Source organism: Tympanuchus pallidicinctus, unplaced genomic scaffold, assembly GCF_026119805.1.
Source record: "Tympanuchus pallidicinctus isolate F22 unplaced genomic scaffold, pur_lepc_1.0 scaffold27, whole genome shotgun sequence".
Classification (NCBI taxonomy): Eukaryota; Metazoa; Chordata; class Aves; order Galliformes; family Phasianidae; genus Tympanuchus; species Tympanuchus pallidicinctus.
Genome location: NW_026294744.1, coordinates 5,473,943 through 5,492,507, shown reverse-complemented (window position 1 = coordinate 5,492,507; position 18,565 = coordinate 5,473,943). Strand labels below are relative to the sequence as shown.

The window sequence follows — 18,565 nt, the reverse complement described above, 5'->3', positions numbered from 1 at the left end:
TTTTTGAGATTTCCAGAGCACAGAATCATTTAAAGGCCTGCAGAGCAACTCTCCACAGAAATATCTGAGCTAGCGGTGAAGAAAACACCTGCAGACCTGAAAGTTTGATGGTATTGCTACACCAGTCTGGGTGTGCTGACTCAAGGATGGCACTTTTTAATCTGGGCCATGAGACAGCTCTTCCATAGCGCTGCACTGGCAAATGGGTCTGCTCCCTGGTGAGTTAGCGGGGTGACACAGCAGCACACCACACAGCACTATGCAGACCATTGCAGGTGGTTATGGGAGGGCGTGGGTTGGTGGTGGGTCTTGGTAGGTCAGGTGGTCGGTCGAAGACCCTTTCCAACTCAATGATTCTATGGTGCTGTATTAATCATCTGCTGGCAAGCAGTGCTGCTGTGCTACAGAACTTCCGGAGGCGTTTGAGCACATGGAGATGCTTGGCTGCTGCTGGTTGCTGGGGCTTAGATGAATCGAGCTGCTCTCCTTGTACTTGTTTGTAGTGTCACAGGATGCTGTTTTAAATGCATCACATATACACTATGATCTTCTGAGCATCGGATAATGGGAAAATTGCTAAATCTGCACTTTCTACCCCATGCACGAGGTCCGCGGCTGAGAAACGCAGAGCCGAGAGCTTCCCATCGAGCTATATACTGTACTGACCTGGACCACAACACAGCACACACCACTATCTCCCCACCTCACCTACAGACTAAAAGGCGCGGGGCCTCGAGCGGCCTCCCGGCCTCGGCGTGCCGCAGCCGCGCCCCGGGGCGGGGCCTCCTCTGAGGCCGCCCGCGGCTTGGCTGTGCCGCCTTGTGCTATCGTGACGCGGCGAGGGGCGGCGGGCGATTGGCGGGCGGGAGGTGCTGGGCGAGGCCGCCATGTAAAGGCACAGAAGGGCCCCCGCCAGCTGATCGGCGGGGCGACGGCGGGAGCGGCGCCGGATCGGTGCCGGATCGGTGCGGCGGCGCTCTGGCTTGCTGCTGGCCATGCTGGACCGCGAGCGCGGCTGGAGCGTTTCTTTTGCCGGCTGCGGCTTCCTGGGCGTTTACCACATCGGTGCGGCCACCTGCCTGCAGGAGCACGCCCCGCACATCATCCGCGACGCCCGGCACATCTACGGCGCCTCGGCCGGGGCGCTGGCCGGCGCCGTGCTCGTCGGAGGCGGCTCGCTGGGTCGGAGCTGAGTGGAGCGGAGCGGAGCGGGCGGGCGGGCGGGCGGGGGCGGCAGGCTGGGTGCGGGGCGGCGGTGGCGGGCCGCGTTCCTGCTTGGCCGACCTTGTCCGTCCGGCAGTCCGCCGAACCGAGCGGTGCCGGCTGCCCGCGGTTGTGTAGGGGTCGGGGCGGCGCTGCCGGCTGTGCGGGAAACGCCCCTCACGGCCCGGCCCGCGGCTGGAGGCAGTGCAGGGCTCCTTGCTGGGAAACGAGCGCATCCCTGCTCCGGTTTGCTTTGCGCTAGAGCTTCAGTTAGCTTTGCCCTGCTGCCCCTATAGCTTCCCTTCCTTCCATTGGGGTGAGGCTGAGTGAGGTACGATCAGCGCTGATGGTGACTTCAGCGCGCTTCCCTTCTCTGGCCTCGGTATCGCCAGCTAGATGGTGGGTTGGTTAAGGTGGTAGGTGTTGATTTAAGGTGGCTGATGTGAATAAGTTGTTAGGAACAACTCCGGAGGGAACTTGGGCACCGGAAAAGGCTCCCCAGGGTGGTGGTACTGAGCTGCTGGAGTTCAAGCTGTGTTTGGTCACAGCTCTCAGGAGTGGGGTTTGGTTTTGGGTGGTTCTGTGTACAGTGCAGTGCAGTGGGTTGGACACCATGACCACCGTGAGTCCCTTCCAGCTCAGGGTAACTAGGTGTTCTACCTGTCTGGCTGCGATTTAAGTAATCGAGTTAGTGCTGTTTTGTGTCTGTACCAGGTATTTCTTGATGACAGATACTAGTTTGCGAGTAAATGCACTCTGTTGTGAAATATTGCTTGCCTGACAGTGCAAGAAGTGTACCATGCTGTTGAGGGCTTGTGAGAGCCCCAGAATATTGGCCTAGTAAACTTGACGTGTTGAATTGTTAAAGCAGCTTGATACAATAAAATATTAAGGTGTTTTAAATAGTGGCTAGAAAGTGTTTTGAGAAGGGTATGAAATTTCTGCGAATCCGATTTTCCTTTTAGAACAAAAAGATCTGTTGCATAAAGGCTTGTGACTCAAAAGTGGCAGTCTTTGTTCATGGTATCCCTAACGGGCTTAGAACTGTAAGACTGTATATTTACATTTCAGAGGGAGAGGAGAAAACAATGAGAACATGTTTTGAACTGAGAGAGGGTTTGGTTTTTCTCTTCAGAATTTTGGGGAGTTCTTCAATAAAATGGCAAAAGTTTTAGTCCATGTCTAGTATTAAGTTCTAATTGGTTGTAGATTACTTAAAAGGTCTAGGAAGCTGCATTGAATATTAGAAGTGCTTATAAGCTCAAAAACAGTTCATATTGCTTACCTGAAAATATTTGATATCCGCAGCTTTTAAGAATTTTAGTGTTTTAAGAACTAAGACTTGCAAACTTCATTTTATTCCAGTGTCACCTCTTTCTTATGTGCCAAGTGGAATTATCTGTAAATAATAGAATAACTAGTGTGTTTGTGAGCACTATCCCTGGTACTAAGTTTTATGGGTGAGAGTGTCTCTCCTAGAAACTATCTTTTCTAAAGACACTTGAGGTTATTAGAAGACATATCAAAAGCAGCCACATTCTAAGATCTTTGAATTATTACAATAAGAGGGAATACCCATGTTAATTCTGCATCCTTATAGCTGCTAATTTTATATGGTTCTTTGAAAGCAGAGGGTCACCATTAAGGTCTTAAGAAGCATTAAAATAATTTCATATACTTCATTGGTTTGTACTGTGCGGCTCTTTTACACTGATATTGTGTAATACACAGTATTTATTTCTGCAGTTGTGGCTGTACGTCCCACATGTTTTCACAGTTGCCATTCACTGTAGGAAGAAAGATGAGTCAGCTTTCCTGAGAGATGTGTGGTGGAAGGGGCACAGCTGGAGCATGGGGAATTCTGAGCAGATACTGGGGAACATTGGTGATGGGCAGACAGTTGAACTGATGATCTGAGAGGTCTTTTCCAACCTTGGTGATTCTATGATACAAAGAAAAGAAAATCTCCATGGGATGGGAAAAATGTAGGGATAGGTGCCCATAGACGCAGTAGGATCTCTGTCCTTGGAAATGTTCAAAACTTAACTGAACTCAGCCCAGAATTCATGTCCTTGTCTCTGCACATAAAACTACTGTTGTGTTTGTATACAGGATTTCTGACTTAATTTGACTTGTATGTTTCGCTTTTTGGAGGTTTGTACCTGGATGTTTTAAGTAAAGGCTTTCTTCATGCTTTTTGTTGTCTATTGGCTGGAGGATGTAGTCTGAGTTAATGTAAGCAGCCACTGAACATGGGGGGGGGGGGGGGATAGTTCTTTGCTGGATGGAGGGGGAAACTTTCTCCCATGAGATCAGGGAAAGATGAAGGGAGGAGGTTGGAGGTGGCTGTACTTGAGAGGATGATGTGCATTTTAGATTGATCCAAACAGGAGGCGTTGAGGTGCTCACAGTTTAGATCTTCTCCATAGGTGTCTTGGATACTTGATGTTTTTATGATGATGTGGTCACCCACACAGATGGCTGTGCTTAGAAGAAAACTGTGTGACTTAGTATGCTAAGAAAGGTTGAAGTATTATTACATGAGAGGAGAAAATAATACTGTAGAAAAACAATATTTAAAAAAAATTGAACTCAAAAGCTTAAGCGAAATTCTTTCTAGTGCAGTGTTGATGATTAGTTTGGTAAGTTGAATCCTATCTGTTCTAGAAACAAGCTGTGCAAGTTAAAATTTGCAGGTTCTGAACATATTTGTGGGTGACCTTGTAATGTATCACTCAGGTTAATGACCTGTTACTTTGACCTTCCTTCCCCTTCTCCCCTTCCGCTCCCAAGCTGACTGGCTTATCAGGCAATATCCCCAAAGTATGCCCTGGAGGAGCATAATACTCAGTGTTTAAACAAAACTTAGTCAGGTGGATGAGCTGTTCTGTTAGTCTTGTTAAACATGGCTGTGTGTGATTGTTAGAGCAGTGTAGGTGTCCTGTAGGAACAAATGGTTCTCTGTAGTGGTTTGCTCTAGTTTCTAAATGCTGATTTAATTGGAGAAAATTTAAGCCGATAGGTAACAGACATCTTATTTAAAATAATAATAATTAAAAAAAAGCCTATTTAAGTGGAGACCTGTGTTGCAAATCACCACTGTGTTCCTTACCTACTGCTTTAAAAACTTAACCTGCTGAGGTTCCCTATCTGGTTTCCTCTAAATGTTTCCTTTGCTGTGTCTTGTAACAGTATGTATTGTTAATGTCAAACAAATTTTACTAGCTGTGATGAACCAAGGCTTCTTCAGCAGAGATAGTGTGGAGCTTAAATCTGTGTGTTATGTAATTTTTGAGGATGTTGCATATGGAATACGTCTGTGCTGCTGGAAAGTTACTCATCTTTGTTTCTTTTTAAAGAACGTGTTTCCAGAATGAATAATTTTTAATTAGAGTATTTCAAATGGCTGTTTTACATCTACAATCTATATGGCAATAACAAATATAAATAACTTAGTGGCTGGGTCCTCACCAGAACACAACTATTTGAATGTCTTAGTGACTCCTTTTTTTTTTTTTTTCTTCCCCAGAACACTCAGACTCAGCTAAACACTGATGGGCTGTTAGTTTCTGTGTTAAAAATCTCTTGATGTCTTTTTTTTTTTTTTCATGCTGACAGCCAGTTGGAGCTCTAGACATGCTTTAGTAATGGAAGCGTGGGTTTTGTTTGTTTGTTTTTACTTCCATCTTTAAATGAACTGTTTTATTTGCAGCTGAAGCATGTGCGGATGTTCTAGCGTTAGCCAAAGAAGCTAGAAAGCGGAATCTTGGTCCTCTTCATCCTTCATTTAATGTGATAAAGATAATAAGAGATGGCTTGATGAGAAATCTGCCAGAAAACACTCACCTGTTGTCATCGGGCAGATTGTGCATTTCGCTAACTAGAGTCTCAGATGGCAAAAACACACTGATATCTAATTTTAATTCTAAAGAAGAAGTAGTCCAGGTATGTTTGTTTTTGGCAACTTTTTGAGGTTTTGGTAGCCTTGAGTCCATTTAATGTCTTCTGTTGCGTTTTTGATTTTAAACATCTTAAGTCACTGTTACTTTAACTGCACTTTAAAAATTAATTCAAACTTTATTAGGATACTCATTTACAAGTTTTTCCAGTTAATGTAACTGTGAATGAGGTGAGTAGGTGTGCAAGAAATCCATCTTAAAAACAGATATGCCTTTAAAGTGCTGTGCATCTAAAGCAACTCTATCTGTCATGAAGAATATTTTGCAAAGTTATTCTTATGAAAGCAGTGGTCAGGAAGCATTAAAAAAGTAGCTTTTTAAAATAATTTTTAATATCAGTGTAAAAGTTAGTACAATATCATTCCTCTGGAATCGTGCGGGTGTCCTGTAGTGGTTGCATGGCTTTCTCAGAGAATGTGTACCTTAAGGGAATTAAAGTGAACTTTTTCTTTCTAATTAATATTTCTACAGATGATCGTCTTTTAAATCTTTTTTTTAAGATGAAATATGATTACATTAATAACAAAATTGAATGTCCTCATCCTTTGTATGAAATAATACTTGATTGTAACTTCATTTTTTTAGTAATTATGTAAGAGGACTTCCTGGGGTTTTTTTTTTGTTGCTTGTTCAGTTGGCTTTGCTAGCATCTGAAGAGATGAGTGTAAATGATAACTTCAGTAACAGAGCAGTTACTGTTGAATTTATCTCGTTTTCCTGCAGGCATTGATCTGTAGTTCATTTGTCCCAATTTATTGTGGCCTAATTCCACCATCATTTAGAGGTGTGGTAAGTCTCTGTTAACAGCTGGAATTATTTTTAGATCTTCTGAAAATAAAAGAAAACAGTGTATATTCTTTTTTGTTATCATAGTATAAAAGAAATACACTCATCAAAGCTCTTAGTACTGAACCTATATGTTTGTTACAAGTTGCTTGTCTGTTTCCATTAATGCACATAATATCATGGTTACGTGATCTCTTGATACTTCATGGCTATGCTGAGTTTTTTTACTAAGTTGTATTTTCTGTACTTCCAAATCTCATTTCCTTTGAACAAGGAGAGGGGAGGAATGCAGGAAAAAATAATAATAATAATAATAATTCCTTAAAAGTGATTGGTTACAGTCTGTTCTCGAGGCTATCTGTAAGTACTAAAAGGTCAAGGATAGCCAGGAAACACTTAAATTAAAGCAAAAGTGATTAGAACTGTAGGGGGACTTTTCTTTATCTGTACTTCTGAACCTCGTATGTCTTTTTAAACTCCTCCAGATTAAAGGTGTTATGAAAACAGGACGTTGGACTGAATCCAAGGTTTAGGTGGATCCAGGATTATCTGGCTCTTCAGTCCTTGTCACCAGACAACAATGTTATTTTAAAAGACCTCATTCAGAGTACAAACATGCACAAGTGATGCTTTATTTGGCCCTATTTTGAGGAAAGGGAAGGAGGAGGGATCTTATCCTTTTGTTATTTGCAATAACTTTGGTATCGTTTTAATGCTTAGGAGGCATGTTGTAACTTGGTAAGAATACTACGTTTGCATACGCTTGGTATGACTCCTGTAGGGCTTAAATACTGTAGAATATCCAATATTTAAACTTTGTAGATTCTTGCCATTTAGTGGCTTGGTGCTTCCTGCACGTAACACAGAGACTTGTGGGAAATGTTTAACAACTGTGCAATACTAGCAACGTGCAACAGCTCTTTACCTGTGTGCATCTGCTGCAACAACTGAAGTTTGGAGTATTTTCAGAGCATTACCTTCCAGACTGTGTTGCATTCCCTTTGAAAGCATGGCCAGTGTCAGTAGAAAAAGCAGGTTTGCTGAAGGACTTCATGGTATAAACAACGTCAGTTCTAAGCTAGCTATTCTCAGGTGGTAGAACTGCCAGTGGCTGGTCTCTGTTGGATTTGAGGTCATTCCCCAATGTGAAGTTTCCTTCTGCCACCTTTTCTCCCTCTTGTCTTTAGTAAGAGGCAGTTACATTGTGACAAGGCACAAGCTATGTGCCTCACCAGGCTAGTGTGCGCTTAGCAAAATGAATGACTGAGATCTACTGTCTTTCACTCGCTGGGAAAAAAAGGGATCTAAATAGAGGTCATCTTTTTACCTAACTGCTGGCTGTGAAGTGTGTTGGGTTGATGATTGTTGTTGTATTTTGTTTGGTTTTTGTTTTACACCTTGCAATCATATCCATGGGTTTAGATTCCAAACATGTTAAGGGGATCAGATAGGCAGAAACTGTAAACAAAAAGCAAAAAAACAAAAGCAAAACAACCAACAAAAACAATGACAACAGCAGTCCCCATTGCCCCCTTCCCCCCCAAACAAACAAACAAACAAAAAAAAAAAAAAACAGTAAAAACCAACCAACATAATTCAGACATGTGCTTCTACTTCTAAATAACTTAATGAGAAGATTGCATTCTGTGGCTGTGCGTTTCCTTCTTGGTCAGCCATCTTATGATGATTCCACATAGCGTTTGTTGATGGCATTATATGCCTATAGGAAGTTTGTCAGCAGCTGCTTACTGCTGGATATAAAGAGTGTCCAAGAAAGCTGACAGGTAGGAACAGGCTTTTCTAGAAGACTATGTTGAATAAATTGCTTTGAGCTGTCCTTTTCCTCATTCCTAGTTTGTTTCTCACAGTGCTTGGGGAACAAGTATCAATCCATATTAAACTGCTTTGAGCAGATTGCTCCTGCTTAAAGCTGCCTTGCCTTTCCATTTTATGAAAGGATCCACAGGTTCTGTCTGATGCCTGGTTAGGAAGGAGGAAAATGGAGCCACTAAAATAGCAAAGTTGGTAAGGAGGTGATCTTTTGATGCTGTTAGAATATCTGTCAAAAAAATGTCCGTACTGGAGAGAAGGCTATTGTGAGTGACTGTTAAGTTTTGTAGCTGCTGCATTACAGATCTGTTACCTCATATAGCACTTTTCAGTTCTTGGATCCTAAAACATTTGAGATGATGATGCATTAAAACTCTGGTCGTGGGCAGCTGAAAACACACAAAAAAGTACGACTTGGGGAACTTCTAAACTTGTGTGCAAAGCTTTGTTTCACTTTTATTAGCAATTTCTTAATGTCTGAATATTTATCATCCTTTGATTGCAAATTCTAATTGCAAGAGCACATAAAAGCAACTCTTTTTAAACAGAATGTTTTAATAGTGAGGAACCTAAAACTTGGAAGTGTAGAGCTATTCTCTTCTCTTCTTTCTACAGAAGCACCATAGTACCTCTTAGGTTAGTGTTGTCCTTTGAGGAAGAGGAGACAATTGTTCCAGTAATTTTAGGGCACGTTGTGTGGGATTATCATCCTTAAAATGGATTTGCTGTTTCTTAAACACAGGAAGAAATCCCAAATAGAACACTCTTAGATTTTCTGTGGAACTACAGGACAAAGCATGCTATTCAAAATGCTTAGTCTGGGAGCCTAGCAGAGACCATTCTGTTTGTTGTAAATGCTGCTTAATTCCTACGTGGGAAATTTGTTAGCTAGAAAATGTCAGTGTTCTTTTTAATCTTTGCAGCGCTATGTGGATGGAGGAATCAGCGACAACTTGCCTCAGTATGAATCTAAGAATACCATCACTGTTTCACCTTTTGCTGGAGAGTGTGATATCTGTCCAAAGGGGAATTCTGCCAACTTTCATGAAATGAATGTGACTAACACCAGCATTCAGCTCAGTTTGGGGAACCTTTATCGTTTAACACAAGCACTCTTTCCACCAGAACCTAAGGTAACTCACTGCCTTCATGTATTTTTAGTGAAACTTTTTTTCTGTAGAAAAGCTTTGCTTTTGCACAAAGCTCCATGAGTCTCAGCACCTTATCTGGTCATATAAAGTTTTCTTGTGACAATTCTTATTTGCATTATTCATAGTCTGTGCTAGTGGTTTGTTTTTTAGTTTCTCTGACGTAAATTGGTATTGTCTTGCTCTGTTTCTTTAGGAATTACCACAGGATTCTATCATAGAATCCACACTGGTAAATTAATAACTGTCAGGTTAGAGTCTCTTCATGTTTACGTGCTAACCAGGTTCTTCAGAACTTTGCAGAAGTTCTAAACCATTTACATCAGATATTAGTCTTGCTAAGCATTTAATTGCAGACTTGATGAGGGAAATAACTAGAATTGCAATTGCTGAAACTGGAAAAAAATAAATAAATAAAAACCAGAAAACAGTCTGCTAGTTTACCTGGGATACACTACAGAGAAGTAATGTTTTGATTGCTGTTGATGCGTTTTTTTTTTGGTTTTTTTTTGGTTTTTTTTGTTTGTTTTTGTTTGTTTTTTTTTGTTTTTTTTTGTTTTTTTTTTGTTTTTTTGTTTTTTTGTTTTTTTGTTTTTTGGTTTTTGGTTTTTTTGGTTTTTTTGGTTTTTTGGTTTTTTTGGTTTTTTGGTTTTTTGGTTTTTTGGTTTTTTGGTTTTTTGGTTTTTTGGTTTTTTGGTTTTTTGGTTTTTTGGTTTTTTGGTTTTTTGGTTTTTTTTGGGTTTTTTTGTTTTTTTTTGGTTTTTTTGTTTTTTTTTGTTTTTTTTTTGTTTTTTTTGTTTTTTTTTTTTTTTTTTTTTAGCCACTTTGCAAAAGAAAAACCTTAAATTCTACTTATGTGTATGTTAATCTTCTTCTTTTGTCCAGGACTACTGTGCACATTAGTAGATGAGCTGGTGTTGCATCTGCTGAATGTGGAAGGCTGAGTTTGAGCTGGAACATGAGAATTCACAGCTGACCTCTTGTAGTTTTGGGAATTGGGAGGCATGGGGAGGGAAGAGGGGAATTGACATATTCCATCAAGCCACCCTGTTGCTTTGTTACTTGCTTCTGACATTATGCTGAAGACATGAAATGAGAGAGGAAGTTCTTCTAAGCCATTAGAATGCTGTCCTTTTTACTGAATGATTCAGTGCATCTGTGAGAGATGACAGAAAAGCAGTCGTATGTGTAACTGTATGTGTCACACAGTAGGCTTATTAACCTGAATCTATAGGATTATAGCAACTGTAAGAAAATTTTACACTAACAAGGTTGAAAGATAGTTGTAAGTGGCTTTTTATTTTATAAACTCTTGATCTGAATTTTGATTTGCTGACTTATTTACCTTCTGCTTGCAGGTACTAGGAGAGATCTGTGAGCAAGGATATTCAGATGCTTTTAAATTCTTGAAAGAGAATGGTATGTTACTCTTGTGGATGATTATTGGTGATATGTTGTTAACCTGTGTGTTTTTTGTTGGTGCTTTATTTTTTTTTTAATAAGGGTTGAGGGGAGCAGGGGGGTTTTTAAGTTATATTCTCATTCTGAATTTCATCTGGTAGAAATCATAGTTTTAACTACTTGCATGAGGTAGTTGTCACACAAAAAACTGCACTTCAGAGTTTTCAACATTCTTGTGTTAAGTCAGTACTAGTATCATTTAGTGAAATTACCAATGAATTCTACTCATAATTCTAGAAAGATTATATCAGTTTCTTTTGCCTTAATACCAAAGGATAGGAGTAGACTATGCTCTTGTGCAATCTTATTTCCTCTCTTGTACTGTCCAAGTAAACTTGTGGGAAGAACATTACAATCCAGAACTGGGAACTGTCTAGCAATAGTATTAAGTAATGGATAAATCCCTAGTCTGTATCGTGAAAGACTTTACGAGTAGTCTTAAAATGTAGCAGTTACTGGGATCCGGATCAGTTTAGGAATAACTGAAAGATCTTCTCTTTCTCCTGAATCACAGTAAAATATTTATGAGTCTCATTCCTTGTTCAATTTTGAGACAGACAAGTTAAAAACAATCATTTACTATTTAGCATGAAGGTAACTGTGTGTATGAACGTATGAGATGCTATCCCCATACTCTTTGGGTGCAGAAGCAAATAGTGCTGGCTCAGATTATAGGAATGGAAATTATGGTGTTTGTACTATTAGAGTTAGTGCCAGCTAATGTGCTGTAATGTAGTTGTAGCTTGATGTGCTTGTTACTTGTACTCTAAGCACATGTTATTCCTGCTTCCTTGAAACAATTTCTTCATGTTCAAGAACATCCCAGTTGTGCTTAAGAGCTTAATTTCTAGGAATATTGTTAAATAATTTTTAAGAGAGTCCCACTTTAGATCCTTTGCAAGGTAATTAAAAGCACAACTTTCTGCAGACACAAACGTGCCTATAGCTTGGGGCTGCTGTGCTAAGATAGGTGCAGTACATGAACACAGCCTATGAGTTTCCTGTGTGCACACTTCCATCTGATGCTGTATCTGAGATTGCTTGCAGGTTTTTCTTGGAGTCTTCCCCTCATATCCCCTATACATTGCACTATTTGTCCTAATTTTCATACTATTGATGTGATACTTTTTTCTTACTGTAGCCTTTCTGAACTCTTTAGTTATGCATCTACTTTCTTGTTAAGCTGTTTCAACTATAGGAGCTCCTACTTTTTTTTCCCCATCCAGAATACTTAGATATGGATAACTTCTCTGCTAAAGTCTTTTGTATATACTTTTGACAGTTATCAGCAACAAATGCTAATTTAGTTTCATACTTTGAATGTATCTTAATATTTACCTCTTTCCTTCTGCACCTTGTGACAGCACCTCAAAGTATTCTTATGATACCTTCTGTGTCAGATTTCCCATTCTAGTCTGATGCATTGCAGATGTTTTCTTTCAAATGAAAATGTCAGTTTTCCTCATCTCCTTTAAGCTATTTGCTTTGCTGCTGCAAAACTACTTTGGCAAATGACTGTGTTTCAGATTCAGTTTCAATTAATTGTTCACTTTTTTCATTTGCTTTAGAATTTGTTTTAAAGAAAGATCTAAATTTGTACAAGAGTAGTCATAATGATGAATAAATCTTTGTCTGCTTGTGTATTTGAACAAGTGAACAAGAACAAGTGTATTTGACATTAGGTAGATAAAATAAATAATTATCTTCAGGATAAGACCTCCTGTAATGATAAAGTACAGATACTCTGAAGACCTGTGGATTGAGCCTAAGTGGAAGCTCTTGACTCTTCCAGGTATTCTGAATGACTCAATTTATGTCAGCTTGTCCTTCACAAAAACAAATCCTCATGAAGCTGCACAACACATTGACTATATGAAGAAAAATATGTCTGAAAACAATAGAATAGAAACTTCTCAAGTGGAAGTACTTGGCGACCAGCTGAAGCAAAATCCGTGGCCTCTGGAGAAGAGCATATTTGAGAGTTTACCTCCTAGGCTTCGTAAAGGTACATTCTTCAGACTGTGTTCTGTAACTTTAAATGGCAAATAGTGATTTCCCATCTTACCCCCCACCTTACTCTAATCTTATAACTTGCAAAAGCTATTTTATTTAATTGTATTACTCCCTATGACATCAGAGATTAGCTGAAATCAGAAATGTTCTCAAAGTACATAGAAAATGGAAACACGTATCTTGATTTAGCTACAAGAATAAGACTGACACAGGGCAAAGGAGTCACTTTGTGGAGACGTGAATTAAATTCTCAAGTAGTTTTGAATTTAGTTTGTAAGTCTGCAGTATCTTTGTAAATGTATATTTAACAATAAAGTTGAACTTCAAATTCAAACACTGGTTACCCCTGTCTTATTTTTATATCATACTTCAGTAGATTTCTAATTGCCTGGTTTTCCTGTTGTCTTAACAAGGTGTTAATAGACCAGGAGCACTTCTCATATTTCTTAGTCTGTAATTCTTACCAAAATTTTCTTGTTGATGCTGATCAGTGTTTTCAAGATCTGAAATTTGTAGTCCTAGTGACCTAGGAGAATAAAATATGAAGTGTGAAACTTCTGAAAGCTGTATATGAAAACTGGAATATGTGGAACTCTAGAATTTAAACTTCTTAAAGTTCCACAGTTTCAGACAAGGCAAGGATGCTGTCTGAAATACATAAGGTTCACATCTCCAAAAATACTTGCATCTCATCAGAAGTTAATATTTAAATTTACTGCTTAACAGTTCCGAGTAATGTCTTTTTATTTCTGCGTTATTAGCCAGTGCTTCCCATATTTTGAAATAGCATTGAGAGTACTCACGATAAGCGCCTTGAGATTGCCTTATATCCAGTTTCTGTCTGAGCCTTATTCAGTAACACTTGATCGTGCTGACTGAAGATTACCAAAACTTGAGTGGACAAATGGTCTAACATCTTTCTCAAACACAATTACTCTTAAGCGCTTCAGGAAGCTTGTAAAGAACCAAATGGATTCTATGCTCAGTTCTCTAAACTCTTCCCTATGCGGGTGATATCCTATCTGATGCTACCGTATACATTACCTGTGGAGTCTGCTTATTCTGCTGCTTTACGGTAAGAAAGTTTTCGTGAACCACTTTGTAATTGTACTTGAATATAACTGAATGCTCATTCAGATTTATAGGTGCTCTGATACTCTATAATTCGAATATTAACTGTCCAAAGAGAGTTATTTCTACCTACATAAGGTGCATCCTCCTAAAGCCTCTACAATCTATATAAATAATCCTACTAAGAAAACGTTATAAATAATAAATTTACTGCTAAAAGCTGCTTTTTAATTCCTCAAAAGAAGCACCCTTAATCCTGTGATTGTGCAGATTATTCACTGCTATTTCTGTATTCTGCAGTGGTATTTTAACTCCATCTGTAATTCTGTGCTTTTGCTTCTTCCTGAAGTCAGGAATGAAATCTAAGAGCTTATTTGCCAAACAAACTTTCTTATTGGGTTTGCTTAGGTTTACTGAGGGTTGTTCTCTTGAAGCAGTGCTGATTTTAAAGGTTTTCTGACTCTTGCAAAGGAGGAGCTATATGCTGTGAACCCTAAACTGTTGAGTTCTGAATTCTAGTATGTGTACTGCACATGCTTTTACTTTATTTAGAAAATACTAGAAGAAATCAAATGTTCTGTAAGTAGATTCAGGTAGAACTCCAGTAAAATATTTCCCTGCGCCACTTAAAATGATGCAGAAGTGCCATGTTCCTCAAATGAGAGGCAATCAACAGAATTATGTGGATTTTTCCCCATTTGTAACATTATTCTTTGTCTGCCTTCACTGTACTTCCATTGTGCTTTTCTTTTGTTCTTGTTTCCCAGGTAACATTTAAACTCACCAGGAAGTTCCTACTACACAGTGGACTCAAAGACAGGAATTTCTTGTAGTCTACCTAGAATTTGGTAGAATGCGCATACTGGTCAGATGCTCAGCATAGATCAGAGATGTTGTGATATGTGCTGCTCTTTTCTTTAGACTGTAGAGAAGAAATGAGTGAATTAGATGGAAATCTAGAGAGGTTGAGAAGATCTGGAGATATTGGTGAGGGAATTAACACAGCTGTTCTTCTCCCCAAGCTGCTCTGTTGGATGCATTATGTAGGAATATAACGTGAGCTCTGTTTACAAACTAACTTGTGTATTTTGATTGTAGGTTAGTAAACTGGTTTCCTGACATGCCTGCTGATGTTCGATGGATGCAAGAGCAACTTCTTCAGATTGCTGGTACAGTTTATTCCCAGGCAAAAAAGAGGCTGTTCTGTACATCCAGGTAAACTGGTGTGCTGCTGCATGCTAATTATGTATTTTTAAAAGGTCTCTCTTAACAGAGCTTCAAGTAATAAGTTTCCCTCTTAAAAGGATTTGATAATTTTCTCAAGAGTAGCACTAAATGGTTCTTATTGCTTCTGACTCTTATTTAAGTATACTGTATGGAGTTCTTTGTAGTTCATCAGTGACTGCTGTGTATTGCAGATGAAGGGGTGTTACCTATTGGTAGTTGTATTAATTCTCTATTTCCATATAGAGAAATAAAAACCCTCTGTTTCCATGGAAGAGAGCTCTTCTGTAACCCAGTTGTAACTAGACTCATTATGCTTCTCCTACCAAACTGGTATGGGATTTAACCTTCCAGACTTAATGCTTATCTTACTCTTCTCAGTGCTGTGTATATGCAGGAATCAGTGACAACTTGCCCTGGTATGAATCTAAGACTGCCTTTTGTTTCCCCTTTTGCTAAGGAGCTTAGTGTTTGCCCAGGGACCTTGAACTACTTCTATAAAATAATGACAGCCCACATTTTCCATTTAAAATAGACTTGTTGCTGTAACAGTGAGTTGTGCACCAGAGCTGGTGTTTGCAGGCTGTCTCTGAAGTGCAAGTGGCTATAAAAATGAACTCTCCTAAGATTTGGTTTGAGAAGGCAGAAATCCAGACTTAACAGATCAGGATGTGTGATGTGCTACAAATAGCTGAACATCTGCCTGCTGATGGAAAGTAGTGAATGAATCCTTTGTTTTAGTTGGCTTGTAGCTTTTGCTTGACCTGGTAAACTGTGTTTATCTCAATACATAAACTCTCATGCATTTATCTCTCCATTTTCTTTCAACCACCCACGGCTAGTGACTGTGTGGTACTTGTCTGCCTACTGGGGTTAAAGCACAGCTATGATCCCTACCCACAGAATTATTTACACTGTTAAACTTTGAAGTTTTCTGAAGCCTTTCTTTAAATGGATTTCCCCTTCAGATGGCTAGGTCCCAAGGCTGTGTATGTAGAAACCTGCACTATATTCTATAGGTGATTCTTTGTGGGCTTGTACTGTGTTTCATTATCCATCAAGAACTTACTGCTGATTTTCTGAAAAGAAACAATCCCTCTGTTTTTTCCCTTCTTCCTCCTATGTCTTCAGATCTAGCTTCTCTTTTGCAGTCAGACTTAAATTTCATGAAAACTTGAGCTGTTTAGGCATTCTTCTGGGAGCTTCACCAGCTGGGATGGTATCTTCTAGTGCATCTGAAATTCAAGTATAGAAACTGATGTTGAAACATGTATATGGGGAGTTTGTTTAGATTGATGGTATTCTGTGTGTTGTTTTTTTTTTCCTTTGTTTCCCTAAAGGCACTGCAAGGGATGAGAAAGAACTTTTAAGGAAAAAAAACCCTATCTTTCCTGGTGAATGTTGAGACCATGCTTGTTAATGTCCAGTAATTGCTGTGATTCATGAGTGGGTAGCTAGGGAAGATCAGAACTATTCAAGTGGTAAAGCACCAATTGGGTCTCCCCTTCTAAACATATTAGAACAGTGTGGTGACTTGTAACTTAACAATTTTATATATACTTCTCAGGACATCACATAATGGTAGGATGCTTTTCTTCTAGATAAGGTTGTTCTAAGATCTTTTTCCTGTTGTTGTGTCCTAACTCATTAAATACATTTAGAGTTAAACTTTTTCCTATAGTGTTGTCATGAAGATATGAAGATTTCCTATAAGAAATCTGAGTAGTAATAGAGACATCATTGAAATGCTACTGATATTTCTTTTTTATTATTATTATTCTTTCTTAAACAGGAAAGACAATTACACACCACTAAGAAAATGTCAGACTGCCCCATCTACTGTGGAATTTCATTCTTCATACTGTCATCTTAAAATGCCTCATTCTTCTGCGGATATTGAAACCTGGCTCTGGGAATCTTCATGCTACATGGACTCGGTCATGAAATGTGCTTCTCCTAAGACAAAGGAGCAGTCAGACTTAAACTCCTATCCTAATTTTCTTCCAAATTCTGATGAGTCTGGTTTGGAAATAGATTTTGACTCCTCTTCAGAGACAAGTTTCCAAACTGCTCCAGAATATTAATTTGGAAATAGATTCCACAGCTTCCAAAATTCCAATTTGGCAGAGAAATTTAAATCCTGAAGGACTAAAGTTCACTTTGTTTATTGCCAATAAGTCTTGGAAAAATGTTTACAGCTTCCTGAGAAATCTGCCTTTGGAATTCTGCTGTTTTATGGATCATTAAAACAGTGGCTCCTTTGGGGAGAGACAGACTACGTGTCTGTCAAAGCACCAGCTCAGTAAACTATAGTAAGGTTTGTAGTAAACAGTGTCTCTCTGGAAATGAGATTTTTGTTTTTTAAATCTACTTTCAGGACAAAAAATGTAAATTCTGCAAACATCTTGGTAAAGAAGCATTGGTAACAAAAGCTTTTTAAAAACATAATTCCCAATAACACGTTTTAGGATCACTTTTATAGCACTTAATGAAGTTGGATTTGTACTTCATAAAGGGAAATACACATTTGTGCTTTTTAGTGGCCTCCTATGTCTGTATGCCTTATGTTAAACATACTGTTCTATTTACGGAATAGTTGTCTGCATGAGATAATGTAGGAACAGTGTTAGTTTAGGTTATTGTCCATATTGCACAGCTGATAATGACTGCTCAGGTTCCTCTGTGGCTCTTTCCCTTCTTAAATACTTCAATGGAAAAAGTCATGAGAACTGGGATGCTTTCACCTGAGATGCGATCAGGTAGTTTCAGTGACTTCATAGGACTTCTGTGTACTCAGTAGGAGCTTAATACTTGACTAAGTATTGAAAGGCAGGTAAAATAGTGGCTGTGATTAGTAATTTCAGGTGTTAAACTTATGGCAGATGTTAACGTACCTCAGTATATTGAGTGGTGGCTAATGTTTTGGTCTTCTCTCTAATTGCTGTGCATTCTTGATCCATTTATTTCACTTCTAGCTCAGGATGTTTTTCTGCTCTTCCTTCACTTTCCTCTTGCTGCAGGCAAGTTGGAGGGAGGAAAAAAGGGTCCTTTCTGGCTCCGGAAGGCCTGACAGCCCCAGGAGAGCTTTCCAGGAACAATTGTTGGACAAAGCAAATCTGTAAGACTTGGTGGAAGCAGCAGTATCCAGGGGCTGTGCAAATAGGTCTCAAATAATGGGTTGAAAGTGGACTGGATCACATCTGTATTGAGTGATAAGTGTTGTAAATGCTTCCTTCAACGAAGGTTCTGTGTAAATGTAATCAAGACAATGTATCAGTGTGTGAATACTTCAGGAAAAGTAGTACCTGTTGAGATTAACTACCAATTTTGCTGTTTCAGTACCATGTCTTGGTTGTGTTTGTTTTTTTTCCTTTTCAGTGGAAGGAAGCAGCTCTGTCTTTAGAGGTCAGGTTGCTGTGTGTTTGCAGCAGGCGTGTGATGTTTGCAGGCTTCATGTGTGTGGATATGAATTCTGGGCAACCCAGCAGTGGCCCAGGGAAGAGATGGAGGGGTGCTCAGGGGGAGCACTGATGTGAGGGAGGAGCAGGGCTGAGTAACAGTATGTGAGGGGGAGAGATGGGAGTGTTTTCTTCAGGAGTTTAAGTGTGGGTACGTAGAGGTTTTCCAAAAGCAAGTGTTTCTGCATTGGACCAGCCTTTAAGCAGTTTTTCAGCTGCCATTCCCCTAAGCTTGAAGTACTAAATGGTACAGCATGAAAATAATATTTTGTTGGGGGCCAAACAGCTCCACTGTCACGTTCTTGTTACGGACATCTGGTGCTATTCTACTTCACCTGTTTTTTTTCCTGTCTGGTGTGTATGTATCCTCAAATGGAATGTTACTGAAACCACAATTAAAAGATGAAATGTC

At 39.4% G+C, this 18,565-nt stretch overlaps 1 protein-coding gene across 1 annotated transcript; it reads left to right on the top strand.

The window, feature by feature from the left end:
- Nucleotides 1-893: 893 nt before the first annotated feature.
- Nucleotides 894-18,565, top strand: LOC128084531 (1-acylglycerol-3-phosphate O-acyltransferase Pnpla3-like). Its single transcript, XM_052690701.1, has 9 exons — nt 894-1,182; nt 4,916-5,148; nt 5,886-5,951; nt 8,702-8,911; nt 10,285-10,345; nt 12,180-12,392; nt 13,343-13,475; nt 14,570-14,686; nt 16,488-18,565. The coding sequence occupies exons 1-9, from the start codon at nt 996-998 to the stop codon at nt 16,777-16,779; spliced, it is 1,512 nt and encodes a 503-aa protein (XP_052546661.1). The 5' UTR covers nt 894-995; the 3' UTR covers nt 16,780-18,565.